This window comes from Anopheles bellator, chromosome 2 (genome assembly GCF_943735745.2).
Source record: "Anopheles bellator chromosome 2, idAnoBellAS_SP24_06.2, whole genome shotgun sequence".
Classification (NCBI taxonomy): Eukaryota; Metazoa; Arthropoda; class Insecta; order Diptera; family Culicidae; genus Anopheles; species Anopheles bellator.
The window spans coordinates 9,279,410-9,302,161 of NC_071286.1; the positions used below are offsets into that span (position 1 = coordinate 9,279,410).

General features: G+C 50.4%; 1 protein-coding gene across 1 annotated transcript in view; it reads right to left on the reverse strand.

Moving 5' to 3' along the window:
* The window catches only part of LOC131209875 (protein tweety-2-like), a 33,051-nt gene extending 11,923 nt beyond the window's left edge, over positions 1–21,128 (reverse strand). The window contains exon 1 of the mRNA XM_058203025.1: positions 20,985–21,128. Within this exon, the coding sequence (XP_058059008.1) occupies positions 20,985–21,128 (144 nt within the window). The remainder of the gene's footprint in view (positions 1–20,984) is intronic.
* Positions 21,129–22,752: the final 1,624 nt, after the last annotated feature.

Here is a 22,752-nt window from a genome sequence, read left to right on the forward strand (position 1 = left end):
CTGGAAACGACATGTAACGACACCGGAGACAGGTTAGTAATTGATTGTCGTTACGCTTACGCCCCAAGTTACCCAAACACACCGGCACATGTGGGCCAGGTTCGACGCGAATTAAGAGGCATATTTTTGTTGATAACAACTTATCGCAGGAAGCTACCCCCGGAAGGTTGCCGGAGGTTCTAACACCCCATGCGTGAGAGACAAACAGTGTGCCACGGTGGCGACGGAGCCAGACAAATAAACTTTAGCAAACGTTGGCCAAAGCTGTCAAAACAAATGTCAAAACCACTCAACCGTTACGGGCTCGCCGCCCGAGCAGCTGATTTCTTTCGTTCTGTATTTTTTTTGGCACAACAACGTTCTCTGGCCGGTAGGCTAATAAAATTTGATGACCGCGTGACGAGTTGAACGTCCAATTGGAAGAACGTTGCGCGACTGTGTCTGTTTTATGTCTGGTTTAGTTGTCACGCTAATCCCTCGGCTCCTTCCAACGGTTGCTACGGTGTTTTGGGCACACTCGAAACAAAAATGAGCGCGAAAAAGGTTGCCCATTCTGTTTTTGCATATCATTTTCCGGCCTTTTCAAATTGACGGTTATTAGAGCTAGAAGTGGGCACGTCAGTCAGAGTCGACTTATATGAAAATGGCGCCGTGTAAAAGTGCTTAATCGTAACATTCTTATGATGCGCCCCGTCAGTCGTCGTAGGAAGCGCACCACCTTTTGCGATAGAAAGAGAAAATTAAACGTAACACATACCCCGCCGGGAACGGGCACCTTACAATCAACCTTGGACGCTCTCTGTTGACGGAAGACGCGGTCGCGGTCGCGGGCCGCGGGTGGCAAAAGTGTAAGACGTTTGCGTAGCGCAAATACGCAAAACACCCTCTCTCAGTGCAAAAAAAATAGACAAACGTAGCAAAAGAAACGAGAGACCGGTTGGTTGGCACGGTGATACACTATTATAAGGTACTGCCTCCCGGTACGAGTTGGCCGATGTTTTGCCTTTCGATGCCTGCGGCCGCGCACGACCCGTGAAGGGAAAAATATTTGCATTTATAATTAGGCCCCAATTTTTTGTGCAGGCGCGATTTGTGAGCGCCAAAACCGTTGCAAATGGGGTGGAAATTTGTTGTGGGTGGCCAATTTAATCGGGATAAATCGTCAAAACGGACGAGACGGTCCGCCATCGGCGGTGGCCAATGACGCATCAATGCAAAGAAATTGTGTATAACCTGGCGATCATAGCATAGATTATGGAAAAATATTGAATAAATTTACAACTATTTTATGTTCTATTTAAAAACGCGTTCACCGCAATTCAATAAAAAACTTTCTCGTATCAACATTCTAATTCTTGCATTGTGTTTAAAAAAAACTACAAAAATACACCGTTTCGATGTGATTGTATTGATCGACACGAGATAGAAACAGTTCCACACGTCAACATGTTAGAGTGGTCGGAGTTTTAAATTGCACACACAGCGGACTTCCCCAGGAAAACGGAATTGATTTGATTTTAATCGAACAACATCACCAACCGTTGCGGGCGGATCACGATGAGCGACAGAGACAGAAGCAACAAGGATCCAAAGCGCCAAGGCCCAAAGCGGTCAGTCGGGTCAGTTATTCCAAACAATAGTCCACTGCCAGTATTCGGGGGCACGTTACGTTCAGCTCCAAAAGGCTTAGAATGTATTCGTAATCGGCCACAAAACGCGATCCGACAGGAGGCACCGATACAATGCAATGGTACAATATTATACTTTGACTATGGGCGTTTGATTGATAGCGTCGGTTTCCTTTTTTCGGGGTAGACCTACAAAACAATTACAATAACCTTCGAATTGAAACAACAATGAGCAAAAGCACATCCCCCACGGGTACTAAACGAGGGCCTTTGCCCAACATGCCAATCACAAGAATACGTAACATGATTTAGTAAACAACGCCAGCGTTTGAGAGTTCCGTGTTCCGCACTGCACGGTGTGTGGTGGTCGCTGGCGCACATGCGATGTCCATTGAGTCAATTCAATAATTATGCAAATTTTCCAACAGCACAGCACGAGCCACAGACATTCCGAGAAAACCAATTCCAAGCTCCGGTTTATCAAGCGCCGCCACCGATAGAGGTTAACGGGGCGGCGACGGCCCGATTCGGCTTAATTGGCCGGTTTGATGGAAAAGAAAAATGCAACCTCTCCAGAGGCATCAAAATAAAAACAAGGACCGCAATTGTAAAAGCAACGTCAATGAAACGTCGGAGTTTCATTTGCATGAAATAATAATCGAATTACCGACCGCGCTTTGCACGGCTGAGTAATCAGAAATCGGGCCGAGCAAGTTGTTTACTTAGCCCGAAGCACCTATTTCCACCTGTTTTCCACATCCTGCGGCCGGAGCGCGATCATCAACACAGATCTCGATGTAGGTCAGCGGGAGGCGAAAACAAAAATTTTCGCCTGTTCGCCAAATTGCGCAAACAGAAAACAACACGAGAATTGGAAAAACAAACACCGGCTCCTACTACTCTGGAGGCTCTGGATAGATTTGGGAAGCTGTGCGATTGTGCTAGCTAGCTGCCGGCGCCGTCAATCGGCCGGTCAGTCAGTTGGAAGACCACAAACATGGTTCTAGAATTTGGAGGCACAGGCAAACACATGTCCGCAAACAAGTTCAGAAACTAGCGTGAATTTCTGTGAACCGCATTGCGTGGTTCAGGATACCCTGAACTCCGTCGCCCATGAAGATTACGATTAATCAATCTTTTCTGCCCGGTTCTGCCTGTCCAATAGGTAAATGGTAAACGATCGATCACCTTCAGGTCACACTGAAGTTGCAACTTACTTTTAGCTCCCGGCAGTTCAATTTCCGAGACAAATCTTTACCACGGAAAACGAAGGAAAGGAACGGTTCTTTGCTTCTCTTCACGGGTAAGGCTGCTCTAATGAAGGCAGCGGAATGGTTTTTCAATTTTCCCGGCTTTCCATCGGAAAGGAACGAGTGCACGGGAAATCGAAGTGTGAAAGTAAATGATTTTCTATCCCGGAGGCGGACAGGACGGCGCATGAGAAGTACCGGCACTTGACAAATCTCCGTTTGAAAGTCCATCTTGCGAGTGCCAGGTCTTGCGATCGCTCCGAATCGATTACGGTCCACGCTGGGCCATAATATCTTAATATCGAAGCAGAGAGTAGAATGACATTTCAATTCTTGCTATTCTAATTTTCACTGAACCGACAGCGGCAAAGTCCATCAAGGCCTCATTTAGAACTTGCCGTTGTCTTGCTTAATTTAATTATGGCCACAAAAATTCTCCAAAAAGGGGTGGCCATAAAGAATATCCTTCCGCTTGCGCCATAAATGACCATCGCACAGTTACCAAAATGGCGATCTCCTCCCGGTGCCGGACGATGAAATATTAAAACGTCTTGTGGCCCATGAACTGGAACTGGATTACTTGTTTCCTTTCACAAACCTCCGGCGGTATCCGCCGCCAAAGCATTAATCACGGAGAAACCTCCTCCGGCAAATGACCACCACCGGTCGCGGCCAGGTCGGGTCCGGGTGGTGGATTTATGGCTACGATGGTGTTACTCTTAAATAGACAGATTTATCATACACTAAACATCCATAACGACTTCCGCGACTCGATTGTCACCTTTTACCTTCCTCCCCGAGCGCGACCGACCATTCTTGTGGCCAAGCGCCCCGCAGAGCTTGGATTGGCGACGTCGGGAACCCACCAACAGTGCCATATTATTAGATCCAATCGATTTCCTTATGAAGAAAGTTCACTTCCGTTAGGCGTTAGGCGGAACGTCGGAACGGGGGTTTGTTTGGTGGGCTAGGAATTCTGTTACCCTTTCTGGGGGAGTTCTAGGGTTCCATTCCAAGTGCAGTTTAAAATTTCAGTTTTCCAATTTTAAATTCAACTTTAAGCACCCTTCCACACTGTTAATTCTCTTCAATTTAAATACACTTAACGCATACACCCAGATTGAACACGATTGTTGCAGTCAAATTTCACGCACGTAGCCGATCGCAATCAAACGGTGGGCGACTTTGGACCGCCGGACCCTAGAAGTTTCTCAGAAAAAAGGAAAACACTCGACGGGGTGCGGTTCAGAGAAGCGAAGCACGCACCATTGGAACTTATCGATTCACCGATCGAAGTCTGAGTGGAATTCATAAGTGTCAAGATGCTTCCACCTCATGACTCCCAGGACGTGGAATATCCAATAAAATAAAATTGAATTGGGCAAAGCAGGAAGCGGAAATAAGACAAGCTAAGCCGCTGGGGTCGCGCAAGCCGCCGAGCAAGGGCACAGAAAGAGGAAACAGGATTACATTCCTTTGCACTGACTCTTTTCTCCTCAAGACGTCCGTCACACGTCCGCGGGCCCGGTGCGCGCTTCCATCGCCGAGAGACACGCGCGTTTGCTACATCGATACCATAACACCATTGGCAGCAGGGAGCAAAAAATAGACACCGACAGGACAGGAGACGGGCAAGTAAGACCAGCGAAGGGAAGTTGACACAAACTTGGTTCAAGGTCGAGCAACACCAAACATAGGCGGCCCTCTAGGAGCACCGGCCGCGCCGCGGATAGCTGATTTACTTGTTGATGGAGGGCGACGGTTATGACGCTGATGACAGAGCGTCGATAGTGCGAAAAGCGGATTCGGGTTCGGGCGAGAGTGATCGATAAAACGTAAACGTTGCCGCCTCGGAAACTAGTTTCTACCGTTCAAGATCCGCTCGTTTGAAGGTCTCTGCCGCAGTCAGTCCGTCAGACCCCAACCCATTTGTTGCCACTATCCGTTGGTATCCTTGTCGGCTCCAACGGGTGGGGAAGCAGGTCTCGCTACGGCGGACTTGTTGCGAATGAAGACGTTGCAAGTCTACGGTCCCGTAGAAGGGGTGCGCGCCAATAGAATCCAACACCGAAGCCCAGGTGTCGATCAAGAACTAGGGTGTCTAGGACGCTCCGTCCCGAGGCACCGAGACCACGAAAGGCACGGTTCCCCGTTCAATTTTGGGCTCCGGCACCTTTTAGGCCACGCTTCTTATCACCATTTCACCCGCCAGTCAGCCGGCAAATGTTGCACGTTATCTAAATTGGAAATGGATATCGCACTGGCACGCAGCTGTCCTCGGTTCTCGGACCCACAATCTTATCCTTGAGTAAACACACATAAACCCCAACCAAAAACGCCCATAAAAAACCGGAAGGTTGCCTCTCTCCGAGATGTTAGTGTTAATTACACTAATTGTGGTTGGGTTCTGGTTATGATCGGGAGGGTGGAGGCCACCGATCGGAAACTCATTGGTCCCGTTTTTTCTCCACGGGGATTGGCGGTGATTAACAGCACACAACCCACACGTTTCGTAAGAAAAGTTGACGCGGCTCAATGTGGTAGCGGCGTGAATCAGAGAGCGTTCAGCAGCATGGCCTCTGTCCCTGAATCAGACGTATGTCAGGAACGTTGACACGCCAAAAAGCCCTACTTTCATTACTCCACAGACTTTGGCACGGTTAGAACTCTTAGAGTCCAGAGAACTAGTTGGTGTCATAAATCTCGCCCGGTCGAGGGTCGCGATCGTTCTGCGCCACCCGTTGGGCCTGTTACTTCTGAGTTCCACCCACCACAAGGTTTTCCATGAACTGCACGGCTTTTGTTTTCACCGAGGCTTAGAGCAGCTGTTCCATCGCAAGCATCCGCAGACAGAACAGAACAGCGACAGAGACGTTACTTGCATGAACATGAGATAAAACTGTTAACCATAAATCGGGGATAAGCTTAGCGGGCCGGAATTGACACGCACCGAAATAAGAACGGTTTATGGGGCCTCTAGTGTCCCGGAAAACCCCGAAATCGCTCAGCCTAATGTGCAAACATTAAACGGTCACAAGCGGTGCGTTTGGGATCGATTGAAGAAATGTGACCAAAATTTACACAATCCTTTGCGTTAGAGCCGCACGGAATGGCGACTTGCCTAATGTTCAGGTGGACGCATCGGGCTTTTTATTGGTCTACGCCCTCACCACGATGATAAGTGTACCGAATAAAATGGCCTAAACGTGGCTACATTACGATGTAAACAGGCTGAGCCAGGCTACACCTTTTACCCGGCTACCGGCGTGTGATCGACCGGCGTCGTAAAACGGAGAATATGGTGATCGTGCTCGGCACCCTCAGCAGCGCAACTCCAAATCGGACACTCGGAAGTGCGTGGGAAAACGTGGGTTGCCTCCTCCTGCCTTTCGCTTTCGAAGGTGATTTGTCAATGTTTTCCGCCTAACGACTTCTGGTGCTTTGTGGCACCTCCGGAGTGTGGCACCCAACCAATCGGTGATGACAAATGCGCAAACTTTGGGTATCGCCAGTCGGAAGCAATTACTTACAAAAGCCGAGCATTACGGCGAACATATATTTTTGCACGATTGGAAGTGAGTTTTTGGGGCGGATACGGCCCATTAATGGTTTCCATTGTGCGAGTGGTAGATTGAAGGAAAATAAATTAATAAATTATGAACCTAAGTTGGCCATCAATCAATAAGTCACCCATCATCGGCCGCGAAAATTCGATCGAAGGAGGCCCTCGAAAGAGTGATCTGTAACGGTCAAAATCTCACCCATCTATTAGGGGAACATAATATATATCTCATTTTCTGTTTACATTCTGATATCGCCACGTAACCCTAAACACAGTTACGGCCCGATAAATAATGTTGCAATTGATTTATTCCTTACCACCGAGCGAGCGTGAGCGCCAAAGAGCAGTGGAGCAAAACATGGAATGATGATGGATCGATAGAGTTTTCGGTAGACGACACATTCCCGGCCACAGCAAGCGATGGAGAGATGTTACGGTGGGTTGAATTTTCACCGATGCCGGGGTAGCTTCACAGTCGCTAACCAAGCATTACTGAATCGATTACCGGAGCCCGGACACCCAGCCAGCTAGCCCACCCAGACGTGCTAATTCTCGCCGATTACAGGCTTATCGACTTTCAAATTCGCATCCCCGATGGCCAGGGTGTGTGGGGTTTCTTGCACCACACGTTTCTACACTTCCGATGATTGTATTTATTGGATTTCAAAGGAAAAAAAAGCAGAAGAATCCTGCTTGAGGTGAGTTGTTCATACTAAGTTCAGTGTGAAACTACAAGCCTACTGGATTGATGCGATTGATTCGGTGCATACTATGCTTTGCACTGGACTCGGGAGGACTCTCAGTCTGACGACATATTCCACACAAAGTGAAACAATAGTCTGTGGGCCAAAAAATAGCGCACCCAGCGACACTAGCACAACTCAATAAACAATAAATTACTTATCAAAACATACCGGTCACGAGCGGCGTCGTGAAATGGACACCCAACCAGAGAGATAACGCACGATACGGGACGAGGGAGCGAACACGAACCGGGATTGTGTTGGCCAACCCGGGTTGTGATTCATGTTGAGAGTGAATCAATGGGCCGAGCGGAAAGCCCCGCCATGCCCTCCTGATTCCCGCCGGCGATCGCGACGCGCATCGTGATTTATGCGCACACCAAAGTGTTTCGGACTCTCCATCACATCGTGAGCCAGGGACCGCATCATTTCACTCTCACTTTTCCGTGCTGCTCACTCTCGGAAGACGAGAGAATCCCATGGACTGGGCCGGACTCTCGCTCAACACACTCACGCACACAGCCAAACAGTATGATTGAGGGAGGAAATGAAATTTATGAATATTTATGCTGCCGGTTATGCTCACAGCGGTGGGCAACGGCAAACGCAACCGGTACACATGGCGCACTGCCCGGCACGGCTCGGCTCGGCGTGTTCTTCTGCTGGAGGACAGATTCTTCTGCCGCAGCCGTTTCATTGCGCACCGTCTCTGGGCCACCCGGGTCCGTCTACGCATCACTGACGGCTAAACGGCAAGGGGTAGGGTGGGAACAGGGGCACCAAGGGCTCCGTTGTGCGCTGCACGAACGACTCCGGGTCTCGGTCGGTTTAGCATAGCATAGACGAACGGATGTTGGGCCCAGCAGCCCTGTTTGAGTTTTGATTCCCGCGACTCTCGTTTACTCTGCGCTCGCCTGCGTCAATCGATGAGGCATGGTTTCCGGTGGTTCCGCCTTTCTTAGGCGAAGAAATAGAGTTCCAAAAGGAAATTTTGTAAACCAAGTATTCCGTTTCTGAAGGTACGCCGCATTTGGACTCGAAAAAGATGGCCGGTATTCAAATGGCCGGTTGCCGCGTTTCAGGGAAATGAGAGAAATGCAATTTTGAAATTGAAAATAAAATCCGCATCACCACATTCGCGCCGGTTTCTCTCGCTCTCTCTCCCTCTCCGCCGGAGGAAGATAATATTGAAACACGAATAAATCATGGTGGCATTAAATATGGATGGATCAGCCGGGCTCCACATATCTCCGACACGGCCCAGCGTGGCCCATAACGCCCTGGAGGGCCCCGTTGCCGAGACCGAAGCGAAAGAGTTGGCGGTGCCGAGCCGGCCCGGTTGGGGCTCATGAAGATTGACATTCCCTTATCCATCCAGAGACCCCGCCGAGTCACATATAAATCATGCGCCAAGCATATGTACGTTCGGAGAGCACGCTCATCCAACAGCACGGCGGACCCGGAAAAGATTCCCGTGGTAGAAAACCCTGTCGCCCGCGTGTCCTCGTCGTCACAACAGCATAGTCGGACTACGCCGCAAAATAATCGCCGCGATCAATATCTTCATCTGCGCTGCAACAACATAATGCCCACCCTCGAGTTGCCGTAGGGCAGCGGTCGTGGCTAATGCTCGGTGGACGTGCGCGACGCGCGAATTGTTACGTTTGTCACTCCAAACGGCAAATGCTACGCCAGAGAGTGCGACGGCGGCAAATCGAATGAAATCATCAATTTAACTTAACGCTGGCGCTGGACGACACTCTCTCCGGAGGGTGGCCGCCTCCCTCCCTTTTGTGGGGAGACGAATATGGCCAGTTCCGGATCGCCAGCCCCAGCAGCGTGGCGGTGATGACGATTGCGCGGCGCTGCACTAACTCAATTTCTTCTAATTTATGTGCAATCACGCTTTGTTTGAAGTGGCGCAGCAGACGATTCGTCGTCACTCCGAGCGGTGCAAGAAGGACACTGACAGTTGCACTTCATCGCTCCCCCCCAATCGTCGGTTCGAATCGGTCGGTGAGTGCGTGAACAAATCGCTGGAGAGTCGTCTGACGTCATTGAGCAGAGCGGCGGCGGCAAAGCATGACGTCATAGAGCCTAGAGTGTCCCAGTTGCAGGTAATCCGAATCTTTTCCCGGATTGCGCACCAGCCAGATGTAGGCCATACGGTCGGTTCCGAAGCGAGCCTTTGCTGTATGCTCGTACAGTTGCAGGTCCGCCTTTAATTAGTGTCGCCAGCGCGATTCCAAGTCCCCCGACAGGGGTCCCGTTTTCAAGAGTGTCGAACGCACCGTGCTCTGCTGGAGGTCCACGCTAGAGACCAGAGATTGCCAGAGAGGAATTGTTGGGCCGATCACCGCCGCGGGAGGTTGCGCTGCGCCCAAGACATTTTCGAAGGTTTTTCTGGGTCAGCAACCCTTGGCGGGCTGTTTCTAAAAATATTATCCCTAGGAGAGGGCTTGTTCCACTGGAGGTCTGGTCTAGTGGGTAAGTGAAGATGACTGGCGAACTTTTCGACATAAGAATACTGCACCAAGGGGTTCTCCACAGCGATACGTGATAACCTCTCTCACGGAACGCTGCGCACCAATATGCTTTCTTGGCCAAATTTTTCCTACATTTCTTTTTTTTTGTGGTCCATTACAAGTCCCTGTCAGAGATGAAATGGTTCGCTTTCGGGATTACAGTTTTTTTTTTTGCTCCGCTCGCCTTACAAACGGCCAGGAGGCCAACGACAGGTCCGCTTTGAAGATAAAAGGAACACAACCCGGACGGACCGGGAGAGCATTTATCTTCGAGGGCCATAAATTGTGCAATGTGCAATGCATCCGGCTTCCGGCGTCTGTTCTGTTGGCCTGATTTTAATGAAATATGAAATCGTGCAATCAGAAACACTCTCGTAGCGAAAACATTCTCCATACAGATATTGGCCGCCACTCGGCCCCAGAAACACTTGACCAACACAACGGACTTCTGGAGTTGGACTTTGGAGGGCCCAAAAGAACCATGATTTGCATTCAATATGAGGCTTATCGAGCGCACTTGAGAAGTGACCTCTTCTTGCGCCCGAACTGGTAGTTGTTACGGCATCGGGCGCATCTCGGGAAGTAGAGTGCTGCCGCAACCGGACCGGGGATGCTCTCAATTTACAGCCTTCCCTTCATCTCAAAGTACCAACACGTAACAACAACAACATCCGATGGGGCGCCCCAGTTCAGTCCGTAAGAAAAACTTCGACGTCCACCTTCCGATGCCCAAGATCCGTCGTTTCATCGTTTCGTCGGTTCAATAAACTTTCTCCTGGCGGTGGTGGGCAGTAGTCGCCCACAGCTTATCGAATGCACTCGAGCATAACCCGGACGCGTGGGTCGCTTCGCGGCGAGCCAAGAACCATCTGAGCGATGTGGAGTCAGAAACCAGCTGTACCAAAGTTCTGGTGAATGCGAATGGGCGATAGGAAAACCAACAGCGTCGAGAGCTCCGCAGGTGCAGGTGTTTATGCTTGGTAGGTCTACTAAGCCACGCGGAGACACATGGCAGGATCATTAGTATCAATCAGTCACCCTAGGCTTAAGACAGCAACTAAAAAAATATGGAACCGAGAATAACAAATTGAATTTAAATTATTGTATTCCGGTTCTTCTATGTTGCGTCTTCACTAACACAGCCGCAGAATAGCGACGGGAGATGCTGTCAATACTTGGATCCTTCCTGTTGGACTCCACTCCATTATTGGATGAATTAAAAAATCTGAACGTCAGGATGCATTTCCCTCATCAGACTGTTGAACTAATTAACCCTTTAAAATTCAACTTGTACATATAAACGCATCCAGGTAGTTTGCAATGACGACCATGAAGCGTAGCAACCTTGGCTAAATCTCCATGATGTTTCAGCGATTGCATAAAACACAGATTACTGTGGTTGCCACTGGGCCACAATGTCAATAAGTTTCCGAAAAAGTTTCAATTCTGTAGTCGCCATTCTTAGTCTTTACCTTCTTTAGCACCAAACAGGTCCCTTAGCCACCGTTTGGTGGTTAGGTTTAAAGAACCCAACAAACTAGCGCGCCACACAACCGACGTCGGAATGATCATTAAGATAATTGGATAAGGGTTTCGTCTACCAACCGTTCGTTTGTTTCTTTGTTTTCTATAGGTTCCAAAACGGGTAGTGTCAGCGGCCTCACCGCCCTGGAAGCTAAAGTGTCTTTCCGGTGGGCGAAGTAGTAGTGGCCAATCTATCTAATCTTCTAGGTACTTCAGTGAAATTCGACACGAGGGCCGGTTGCTGTGGAATGCACCGGCACCACCAGAAATGCTGTATGCTGACAATTTTTCGGATTCGCTTCGGGGTCTGGCTCTCGGACTGACTCGGACACTCAGCGGAGCATGAACCCCTAGAGCCGCGTATCGTTCGCTGCACCCCGTCGCATCCGAGCGGCACAGCAGCGGGCGCACACTCTACGTCCATTTGGGACGCCTTGGACTGTGACCGCTTTGGATCGGGCTCATAAAGTGTGCTGGCTAAGCCCCCCGTCAAGCCACGCACGAAGCAGCGAAATTCGATGCGCTCTCGGAAGGAATTTCTCACTTTTTTCCCGCTAGTTCATTGATTTATACGGTTTATTTTTTTTCGGATCGGTTTCCACTGAAACCCCACCGATCGAGAGGCGCAACACTTCACCGTTTGAAGATTTGGAGCAAATTAACATGGAATTGTGATATGCTGCGACAGAGAGAGAGAGATGGAGAGAGGGCTCCCTGGTGTCAGGTGGTAGGGTTTCGTTGGCCCTCGGCCGACGCGTCATGTAATGGTCTCAATTTTTCAATTGGGAACCCGTGGATATCAAGTATCTAAAGTACCTAAAATTACCTTCGTTTGTTTGAACGTTCGCTCGTCATTAGAATACCGAAGGACTACTCTGCTAGAGGGGGTCTCTTTTCGCGCGTTCAACACACGGTACCACCGCGAATGCCCACCGCCTCCTCTTATTTGCTAGTGACCTCAATGCGCCGGAGAAACTGGAGCTCTGTGACGTGCGCCACAACTGGATTAACATAGGACTCCGCCGGAGAGCAAGAAGAAAGTACCGGATCTGAACGAGAAGACGGCGCACGCTGATGTGGCCAGTCGGTAAACCCTCAGACATACGGTGGTGCTGACTGCCCTGACGTGACTCCACCCCGTAACCAGCTTGCGTGTGTGTCTCCATCATGTGTAGCCGTCTGGTAAATTAATATTTTCTTTCTTTACGTCGCCCTGAACTCTGACCCATGCGCATACGGAAAGCATCCCCAGGTTCTCTACAGCATCCGCACGACCGGACGGGACAAAGTTGACGTCTATAGGTTCGTCTACGTCTCGGCCTTTGTGGAGCTCGGATCGGTGGAAAAGAAACGCGATGGGGCGGCGAGAGCGCGCAGAATGTGCATAAATATTTGATGTACTGTTTAGCAGAGCACGGCAAGCGGCGAACGGTGCAACGGCAGCATGACAGATTGCCAGGAAGTTGATCCCCATTTCAAAGCCCTCTGCGGGACGTAGAGCATACCTGGGCGGGCAGGCCGAGATTGAAGTCTGTGTCCCGGGGAAGCAAATATTGCTAACCTTTTCAGCCAGTCTCGTCGGGGAGGCGGCCGAGCGGGGCCAGTAACCGGAAATCGTGCGCTCAACTCCTCCGGCCTGCTTCAGAGAGCGATTCGTGAAGGCGCAAAATGGCGAAGTTGGACGTTAGACGTAGCGGATCGACTTGAAGACTACTAACACACCAGTCCGCAAGCAATCGAGTTTAATCAGTCAGCCAAGTCGGTCCATCTTATGGATGTTCTCTCTCTCTCTCTCTCTTTCCTCCCTCGTTCCCTGTTTTATCTCCCTCTCTCCTGGTCTTTCTCTCTTTTGCTCGCCGCCACGTGCAGACGTTCGGTTACATTAACATTTTCTGATTAATTACCGTTAGTCGGAGCGCGCCCCAGGTTAGACACACGTGTTCGCGTCGGCTGTGCGTTCTAACATCGAAAGGGGAATCGCGCCTCGAGCTGACCGTCAACTTCCGGTCGTGCGCGAGCTCAACGGCCGTACGACGGGGCAATAATTTCGTTGCCCAGCTTTTTCTATCTATTTTCTATTGGCGTTGTGCGAACTCTGGGCGCGCGGAACGAAATAGACCGTTTCGCGGTGGTCCAACAACCGTTGCGCCCATCCGGGGGAACTGTTTGAGGGAATTAATATTTATAAGAACGAAATCATTTTTCCGCGAAGCCGTGGCAACCGAATCCGGGAGTCAATCGACGCCGTGGATGACAGAGAGATGAGAAAAAAAAATGGTTGCAAAAAACGAAAGACAAAGTCGACCACGAAACCCGAGAAGGCGGCGGGCTTCGTTACGCAAGAATGGTGGCTCCGGTGTACGTGATCCGGGCGTGGTTGCCCGTGAAACAACCATTTCGAAACCACGGCCGGCCACGTGCCGACACCGCGCTCCGCAGGATCCCTTTGGAGATAATCGATCCTTTCGGGAAGGAGCAGCCAAACAAAAACAACGAGAAAGAAAGACTCCGGCCAACACAAACCGGTTGCGAGTGCGGGGCTCTGCCTATAAATATCCCGCCGCCAGCTCCCAGTACTAAAACACGAAGAATCAGCACCTTCCGGCGGCGTGTTGGTAACGGGTTCAGTCGGTGATACGGCGGTCGGCGTATTTAAGTACCGGACAATCTCACGGCTCAATCAATGTTACGCGTTTTGCCGCCAAAAAAATGGGTTCACCCTCGAAAAACGGTTGGATGATGGTCACTGACGAGTAACGGGCGACGGATGGTCATCGCAGGCTTCATTTCCTCATTTATTGAATTCTAAAAATAATGTTTTTTTTTCTGAAAGGACGAAACTCTTTCGGGGAAGCGAAATCGAGTTGTATGTTCGAGATGGGTTGGGCAAAAAATGTTTGGAAAAAATGTTTGGCCCAATTACCGTCAGCACTGTATCAACGGAGGATTCCTCATCAAATCGTTATTAAAGAGTCGTTTGTTAATTTAAAAGCACAGGCACGAAACACTTGGCAGGCAAACCCGTTGCTAACCGGCGAAAAAGGAGCATAGGAACCATTGGCCGTAAGCCCAAATCATGCATTATCATAAATAACGAGATGCGAACGTGCCGGGCCCGGTTCGGGGCCTTAGAAAGCGACGGTGACTATAAGACAGTAAATAATCCACACAAGCTGACTCGGCTTGGACCACGCAGGCTCGAGTGTGTCGCCCCCGCCCCCCTAGTCTGAGGCTTGGGAAATGGAAATTTATCGCCAAAGTCGCCACCACAATCGATTGAAGCCGGCGCAGACACGGCACGTCTCCCCTTCCGTTTTCAGGTGTTTTGTGAGGTGACTTCACAAAAGGGACCCCCGTGTATCCACACGGTCCGAAAGACAATATCTGGTGCGCTCTTGATGAGCTTTCGGTGGGTTAATGGAAGTGAAAGTGGTTAATGCACGAAAGACCCTTCAAGATGGTGAGCCCGGAAGATGGCGAACGGCAATCAATTTCTGTAGGCTCCCTGCAAGCGGGGGCCGGGGAAAATTGATGGGCGTTACTACATGGGGACCCGCCGCTGTGGGACCCGCCGAAGTGAATGAGTTTTTGCATAACAGGTTATGGGCATCAAAAAGAAGGGAGTCACATTGCGCGCAGGAGAACATATGACAAGATTTCGCTCGCCTTTGGCGCTCGTTTGAGGGTACATTTTGGTACTAGGTGGACACTTTACTTACGGAAACCGGAAACTGGGCAACTTTGCACCTTGTTGTGATATGTTGCAATATTCAGAAACTTCTTTTAACTTAATTCGATATTAGGGACACTCATGCCGAGGGTGCTTACGAGACCAAACGGCACAGAAAGACCGATCGGTTGCCATGGTTACAACTTCAGCAACTTTTTACTGCCTTTTTCGCAAACGCATACCACAAGAACGCAGAGCCAACTAAGAAACCGCGGATGCTTCACCTTTGACCGTTGCTTCGCTGCGCCAACCAAGGTCCTGCGAGGAACGCACAGCAACATGAGTTGCGTGTTCGTGCCATTCTCATGCAAAAGTTATTTGCGAAGAAACCGATACCATTGCGGTGTTAAGTGACACAGTGAAAAGGTGCACTAGTGCGCATCCGAAGGAATCAATGTTAAAATTCTACTGGTTTCTCGTTTACAAAACCCACGTGAAAAAGAGTGCCGATGTACGAGTAAGTGTTGTCTGAAACTCTCTGAATGAAGCAAAGGGTCCGTCCGTCCGTGAATGGGGACCAAACAAAAGTCCCAAAACGAAAACATAACCGTACCGTACGCAGAGACAGAAACCGACGTTTGATGCTGAAGGGGGCACAGATGTCTGATTTATTTCCCGTACACTTAGGTAAACACCATTTAGCAGGAAACCATTTGAAGATTCCTCTCTCTTACGGCCGTGCTCCGTCGTCAGCATCATCATCATCAGTCGTCGGCGAACCAAACACCGAAACTATCGCACCCGAAAACGTGAAATGAACCGTGGTGGCCAAACATCTGGAATTGAGCCGTCTCACACGAGCGAATGCACCCAGTCCGAGGGTGTGCGTGGCCACAGCATAGAGCAGCATAAACAAACACCAGCGCAACCCGAGCACCACCGGGGAACCGGAGCGATAGAAATTTACACCGCCGCCCCGTCGCCGTGGCAATGTCCGTTTCAGGCAAGTTTCAAGCTGGGGTCCCGAAAGACTGGACGGACGAGCGTGGCAGGCGAAAAAGAAATGTTATGCTCCACAACATCATCATTTGTAAACTTTTGTTCCACCATAAGAGCTCCTCTCGTTACGGTCGAGTTTCATATACCGAAGACCATGTTCCTGCACCGGGCCTAATGAAAAAGACTCCACCACACAGACACTCACGGCACGGTGATGTTTCGTCGTTCCGTGCGTGTTCCGGATCTGGAGAGCCGTGCTGGAGTATTTAAAATTCTTCCCATTTCCTGTGCCGGCTTGTTTTGCAAAGGAAAAAAAAATCAATTTAAAATCAGTTTTTCCACCCCGTGAATCATGGAGTGCCCGCAAAAAAAAACCGCAAAAATGTACCAACGCCACACGTCCGGAAAATGCACACGCGAAACACGGCAGCACGGACAGGCAGTTAACGTTAATTTTTTGGGCGCCCATTTCAATCTCACAAAAAAAACCCGCCCAAAAACCTGCGCACACACATTGTAACTTTTCGCTTTTCCAGCACTTTGCCGTGTGTGGTGGTGGCCCTATTAATGACTGTAACAGGTCGCTCTAGCACAAATTTTGCAGCACACTTTGGAGGAGAGCCTTGGGACCGGGGACGACGACGACGACGACAAAACCCGGCCGGGTGCGAGTCGAGCAAGGCAAAAACGCGGCCATTTTAACCGACAACATATGGTAGTCATTAGGGCGAACATGGTGACGCTCCGACACTCACGTGACGGCGTTAGGAAAAAAAATATGCTCCGCACGCCCGGCCAGTATTTGCATAGGCCAAGGGGAAGGGCTGGAAAAAAGTCACCCGACGCCGACGGCCGATCCCGACGGGCGACGATCGATCGTTGGAAAGCTTCTTACCGTTCACAGCCCAACGAGCGCAATGAATCGACGCCATTTTCCCGCTTTACGATAAGGCTCCGAGTTCAGTAAACGGCTTGATTACGGTCCGTGGTCGGCCATTAGTGGGACGCCCAAAAACACAATTAAACTTCCGGTTACCATATCGAACCATTAATTGGGTCTGTTTTGGTCATTCGAGGGCTACGGACGGAACATTGCCGATGATTCCCATTTATGCGCCTCCGAATGAAGATGCTTTCCCGACCGAACCGACGAGAGATTAATTATGTGGACACCAGTCGACCAGGAAGTGTTGTTATCTGGAAATACCTCATTCCAGAGACTCCAGATATGAAGATGGACCAGAGTGGGTCACGACGCGATAACGAAGTTACTCCACAATCGTGGTAACCCGAAAAAGATCGGCGACTTACGCGGGGGGACATAGCTCGCGTTAGCACATGTTTGCTTATGCGCCGCACGTGGCGTGTCCGCGTGGTACCAGTGTCAGCCCGGAAGTGGACGCCAAAGGACCGATTTTGCAACCGGCGACGGGACCAGACCCGGTGCCTCACAGATAAGTTTCTGGCACGCCCAGTGCACTGCATTCACAAACCGTGATACGGACCCCGGGGTACGGCGTTTCTAGTCGTTTCCCGAAGTTTTATCACAAAACTGCAAGCTGGTCTATTGGTGTTATCGCTTTCGCTCCCCGGTCGAAGGAACATCCCGGGCGCAGTGTTCTGCACTTCAGCAAATCATGTGCAAACATCGCACAGCATACCGAACCGAACACAGTTGGACGACCCACGGGCCCACGAGTTGGTTGACATCGACTTCCGGGGCAGACGGCGCCGTGACCGCCGGCGGCAGCTGTATCCGTGTCTGGCGAAAGGATTAGTCAGATATCACGTACACATGCACAGTCGATGTGACCTCCCTGTGGAAGGGAAAGGCTTGAGCGATGGTCCCGGTGGTCGCTGAGACATCGATGAAGTTTCGGGGGCCAACCGCTCTCTTCAGTGGCAGACTCACGGATTTACCCTCGGTTGGATGCATTTTGACACAGTTTTTCACATTTTTCTTTCCGGTGTTGAGTCAAGAAGCTATTTGTTCACACGGAACAACACATCTGACACTCGAGAACCGGTATTCGGATTGGAGTGAGTTTGGCATGATTAATTTCCCTAGCCAGCCGGCATGAGGCCGAGGGAACCTGGGAGGGCCCATGTCGGCGGAAACGGGAAGTAGCTGATGTGGTGCTTGTGCAACACTTGTGCCTAAAACCGCCTTACAATACAATTTCCCACATGCCTCATTTGAGCCCCGTAAACGATAGATGGCGAAGAAGATGCCGGTTGAAGCGAAGCCACAAATTGTAGCTCTTCGGAGGAGAAGCGCTCAACATAATTTCCCGATAACGTTTATTGGGTTTTCCGAGGGTTTTGCCGTGCGTGTCGCACTGCCGAATTAGATTTCACGATCCATCAATGTCGGTCGGCGGGCGAAAGAAAGCGCTTCCGTATCTCCGTGACTCACAGTCCGCTCGGAATGTGGCGGACCGGTCGGGCGAACACTGCGCCAGCGTTGGTGCTTAGGTGCTATGGCCTATGAAACCGACCACAGTTCGGATACCCAACATAAATAACGAACCTCGCGGCGTGGGACCATAAACCGGCACCCGGTTCCGAGCGTACCTTCGTTCGACAGTTTTACTCTCTCACTGACGAGACGCCGTTGGTTTACTTTTGTGAACCTCGCGGGCAGCTTTGTTTTATTGGTCGAACAGACCGAGATTACATTCCGCGAGCATTGTTTTTTGTTTTGCTTGGCTCGGTAATAATAGTTTTTCTTGTGCTGTCAAAGCTCCACATGCCCTTTCTTTGGATGCTATTTTTAGTTTCCCTTTTTTGTTTATGAACAACAAATGTATACTTAATTCGATAAATGCGAACACATCTATAAAACACGAAACGCATGAGAATAGTTTTAGTATGTACCAAAATAGGTTCACAAAATATGTTTCAAATTTCAACCGGTTCCAACTGTTCCCATTGAACCGATGGAGAAAGGTGCCTCCGGAGTAGGCCGTTTATTTTAATTTCCAATACCATCAAAGAGCGGTCGGCACACGATCGCAAAACCCATGCAATCAACTAATTACAGAGTCACGCGAAATAAATTCAATCACGTCGTCAGTGCCATCGTTATGCCCGCCCTTTTCACATAAACGGTAACGTCGGTGGTGGCGTCGGCGATGCTCGATGATCGATCCATGCTGGAAACATCAAATGTCTCATCAAAAGCGAAGCCGCGCGTGGGCGGGCGCTCCTGAAAGGAGCCGTTTTCGGGTCCTCGGGTGTAGAGAGCGGAGACCGGTGCCACTGTTAATGGTCTCAATCTCCGCAATCGAAGCGAGCGAACTTGGGAAGATGCGTTACGTCATGGCAGCCGGAGCTCCCACCAGCACCAGCAGTTGTCGAATTCGATTAGTCAATCACTCAATCAATCTCCACCCGTTTAGCCATCGATAGCGCCAGCGACACGGGGAGCAACCATGTGCCACATCCTGTGGATCCTGTGGAAATCCCGTGTGTGTTTAGTGGGGAAATGGAGAAAATTCTCCACCGCGCCCGAACCGGGGTTTTCTCTCACGCTCCTTCGATCGGAGCAAAATTCGCCTATTATTGCCAAAAGTATGATCAGGTCTCCTAACAGAATTGCGTGAGAATGGTACGGTGGCGGGGGGCATGGAGTCGAAACACTTCAACACAAGCTGAGAGGATGCTGAGGTGATGAAAAGGTATTCTCCCGGCACTAAAACGGGTGGCACGCATACACTCTGTGGACGGGCTGCACACAACACATACGCGACTCGTTCGATGCCCGCACCCACACATGTGTGTAGAAAGGAAAAATGTGTCGCCTTTTTTCGTGGATGGTTTGGCACCGTGAGGTCCTTGCAGGAAGTTTCTCATCCTATTGAAGTCAGCGTGAGGCGTGAAATTTCTAGGGCTTTTGTCACATTTCAAGCCACGCCGAATGTTCTGCTACCACTCTGGTTACTAACACATTCAACAGAATGGAAAGAAAGAGAGAGAGAGAGAGCAACGTCCTTAGGATCCGCAAAGAGCATTCTTGTATTGTCGGAGGATGCTGACGAGTGCCTTTGGAAGAGTTTGCAGCTGAAGGACTGACGTTTCGTCGGCACGAGGAGGCGCAAGCAACACGCACACCACCGGGCGTCAGTTTGTGCAAATCCGTACGCAGGATGCCGATCCCTGTGCAGGACCGTGCCTTTGTGTTGGTTCCGGTATGGTTTGCGTAGCTAATGAGGGAGCTTCTTTTTCCCTCGCTACGCTTTTTCGCCAGTCATTCCGAGTTGTGTTCGATACGGAGCTGAACAGAATGGACAGAATGACGTTAAATAAATTTTCATCAAAAGCACCATTAGTGTCACACGCTTCGGGGCAAATTGAAACACGAAACATTTCCACGCAACACAGGGCAAGGATCAGGCTTTTAACGTAGTGGGTGGGTGTCAACCATTCGGTTCGCGCCGGTCGCATGTGTGTGCAGCAACCCGCACGCACATACACAGACGGAAAACGTGGTAGGCCAACGCTGAGCATCCTTGCGTCGCTCTCCGCGTTGATGCTGTGATGCGAGAGAGAAGTGTTGCCAGATTCGTGGCCGCAGTCACTTGTTTCCGAGTGAGACTTTTTTCCTCGACATTTTTGAAATATCGAAAATCGAGAAAATCAGAGAAAACTGAAGTCTTAAACGGAGCAAACACATTTAAACAAAATACGATGTATAGGGAAAAATCATCAGCCATGTACAATGTTGACACTGCAACTTTGCCGAGCGTGTTCGTCACACTCTCATCTCTTTCTCTCTACCAAGCCATTCTCTATTTTCCATCCACAGCAACCCATAATCTAATGCTCTCTCTATTGGGTTTTCCTTATCGCTCCCGTGGGGTTCCCAGCAATCGCAATTGTGACACTTCGTGATCCGAGCAGGCTATGCGCGTTCTATATATGTGTGTTTGTTACGAGAAATAGTTACGCTATTTGTTGGGATTTGATTTAATCTTTGCTTCACCCACTAAAAACCCAGTCAAAAAGATATAATTTATGTTGGCGAGAGGACGCACAAAGTAAATCTTTTTTTCCACTTCTAATATCGCAACCGGGAGCATACCTCGATGTAGATGGTGCTGTTCGGATTGAACGTATCGTTGACCCGGTGCAGCGTGATGTTGATGTGCGGTACCGAGTGCAGCAGCTGCACCAGGAAGGACGGGGCGGGCTGATGCTGCTCCATGATTACGTTGCCGTACTGCATCGCGGTGCTGTTTCTAATTTCGGCTTCAGTTGCTCTTTTCTCACTTAATTCTCGATATTTCGATCACCAATCTTGCTATTCGATGCGTTTTATCCTTTAGCAGCACATTTTCAACACTCCCGGAGCACACTCAAAGCAGGTACACACTGGTTCACTTTTTCCACCGATGGGAGGACACGCGGATTGCCCCACGATTTCAGCACACGCCTTCCCGTCTAGCACGGGAACCACCGCTCACCGCGCCCACCGAAACTCTGTTGGTCGCCTTTGGAGGCTCAGCACAGTGTGGGCTGTTGGAGATGGTCACGCAAAAAGGACACCGTTCCGCACGATCGTTGCTCACAAACTTACTGCTCGCTTATTTCCGGCACACATTCCCAACGAGCTTCATCGTATTCGGAGGGACGCCACGAGCTACTGGTCAAACTCTCTTAGCACATCACACATCGCCACGCGGAACGGCAACAAAGCAGCGAGCTGGATATGGAAAATTTTAAAACATTGTAGATTGCTTTGATAAATAATTCACATCTCTCCTGAGCTGGACCTCCGTCGGGGCAGCAGTTCTGATTTGCAATTATTTACTAAAAATAGAAGAAACCATGGGCGTCCGGAGGACCGTCACGTGCTTATGCTGTTGGGTACGCCACGGTAATTGGCTCTGCGTTGGCCCGTCAAACGCCCTGCTGGCAACGAAGGGCCTAAAAAAGGACACACAGCACAGCACAGTTTGATACGGGATTCGCCAAGGCAATGATACGTAATCAAAGTAACGCACCGGAGGGATTATCCGAAGGGCGGTTTGCTCGCCTCCCCGCGACACAAATTGAAAAACCATTCCCTGCACTCCGGTCGATGCTCTCCGCTGCAGCATCCGGGCAGGGCCTTGGCCCTTGGCTGTCAGCGGCGGCGGCCGACCAAAGCGTGACTCTTCACACCACCATCACCAGCAGCAGCCAGTGAGCGAGCTGGTGAAGAATGGAACAAACAACAACAAGAACAGTGCGGACACTTTTCCGGAGCGGAGCAGAAAAACACTTCAAACGACCCTCGGGGCTCGCGGCCGTGGGTGGCGTGTCCCTCGCGTTGAGTTTGACAACTCCCAGGATTACCCCAGCTCGGGGCTGAGTTTCAAGGTGCGGTCCTGATGGCGTGCGTGCGCGTGTGGCTGTGTGTATGCGTGCGTTGGTGGCGAATTTGTTTGCTTCTCCCGTGCGAGACAGGAAAACGAGAAAATCTGCAGACCTCCAGGTGGCTCCCACGCGCCAATCCTCCTCGGGGGCTGGCCAACTTGTCAATCACAAACACTAAACCCGTCACTCGTTGATCTTGCCGCGGGGAGGGCTACGTACTCCCGGCACACGGAAAGGGTTTCCACGCGCTGGAGCACAGGACCTTTGCGGAAGGCCGGCCGTCGGTCACGCTGCGGGTATGCGAAACACACCCGCGAGAAGTCAGCTCCGGTGCTGAAACACACACGCGCACACTTTCGACACAGTTTTCGACACTCGCAAATCGGAGCAGTAATAGCAGCGGCAGCAGCGCTGATTTCTTCTGGCGGCGGGCTCGTTGGTGCTTTCTCTTTCGCGCTCGGCCGCGGTGAAAGCCTGCGCCCGTCTCACTC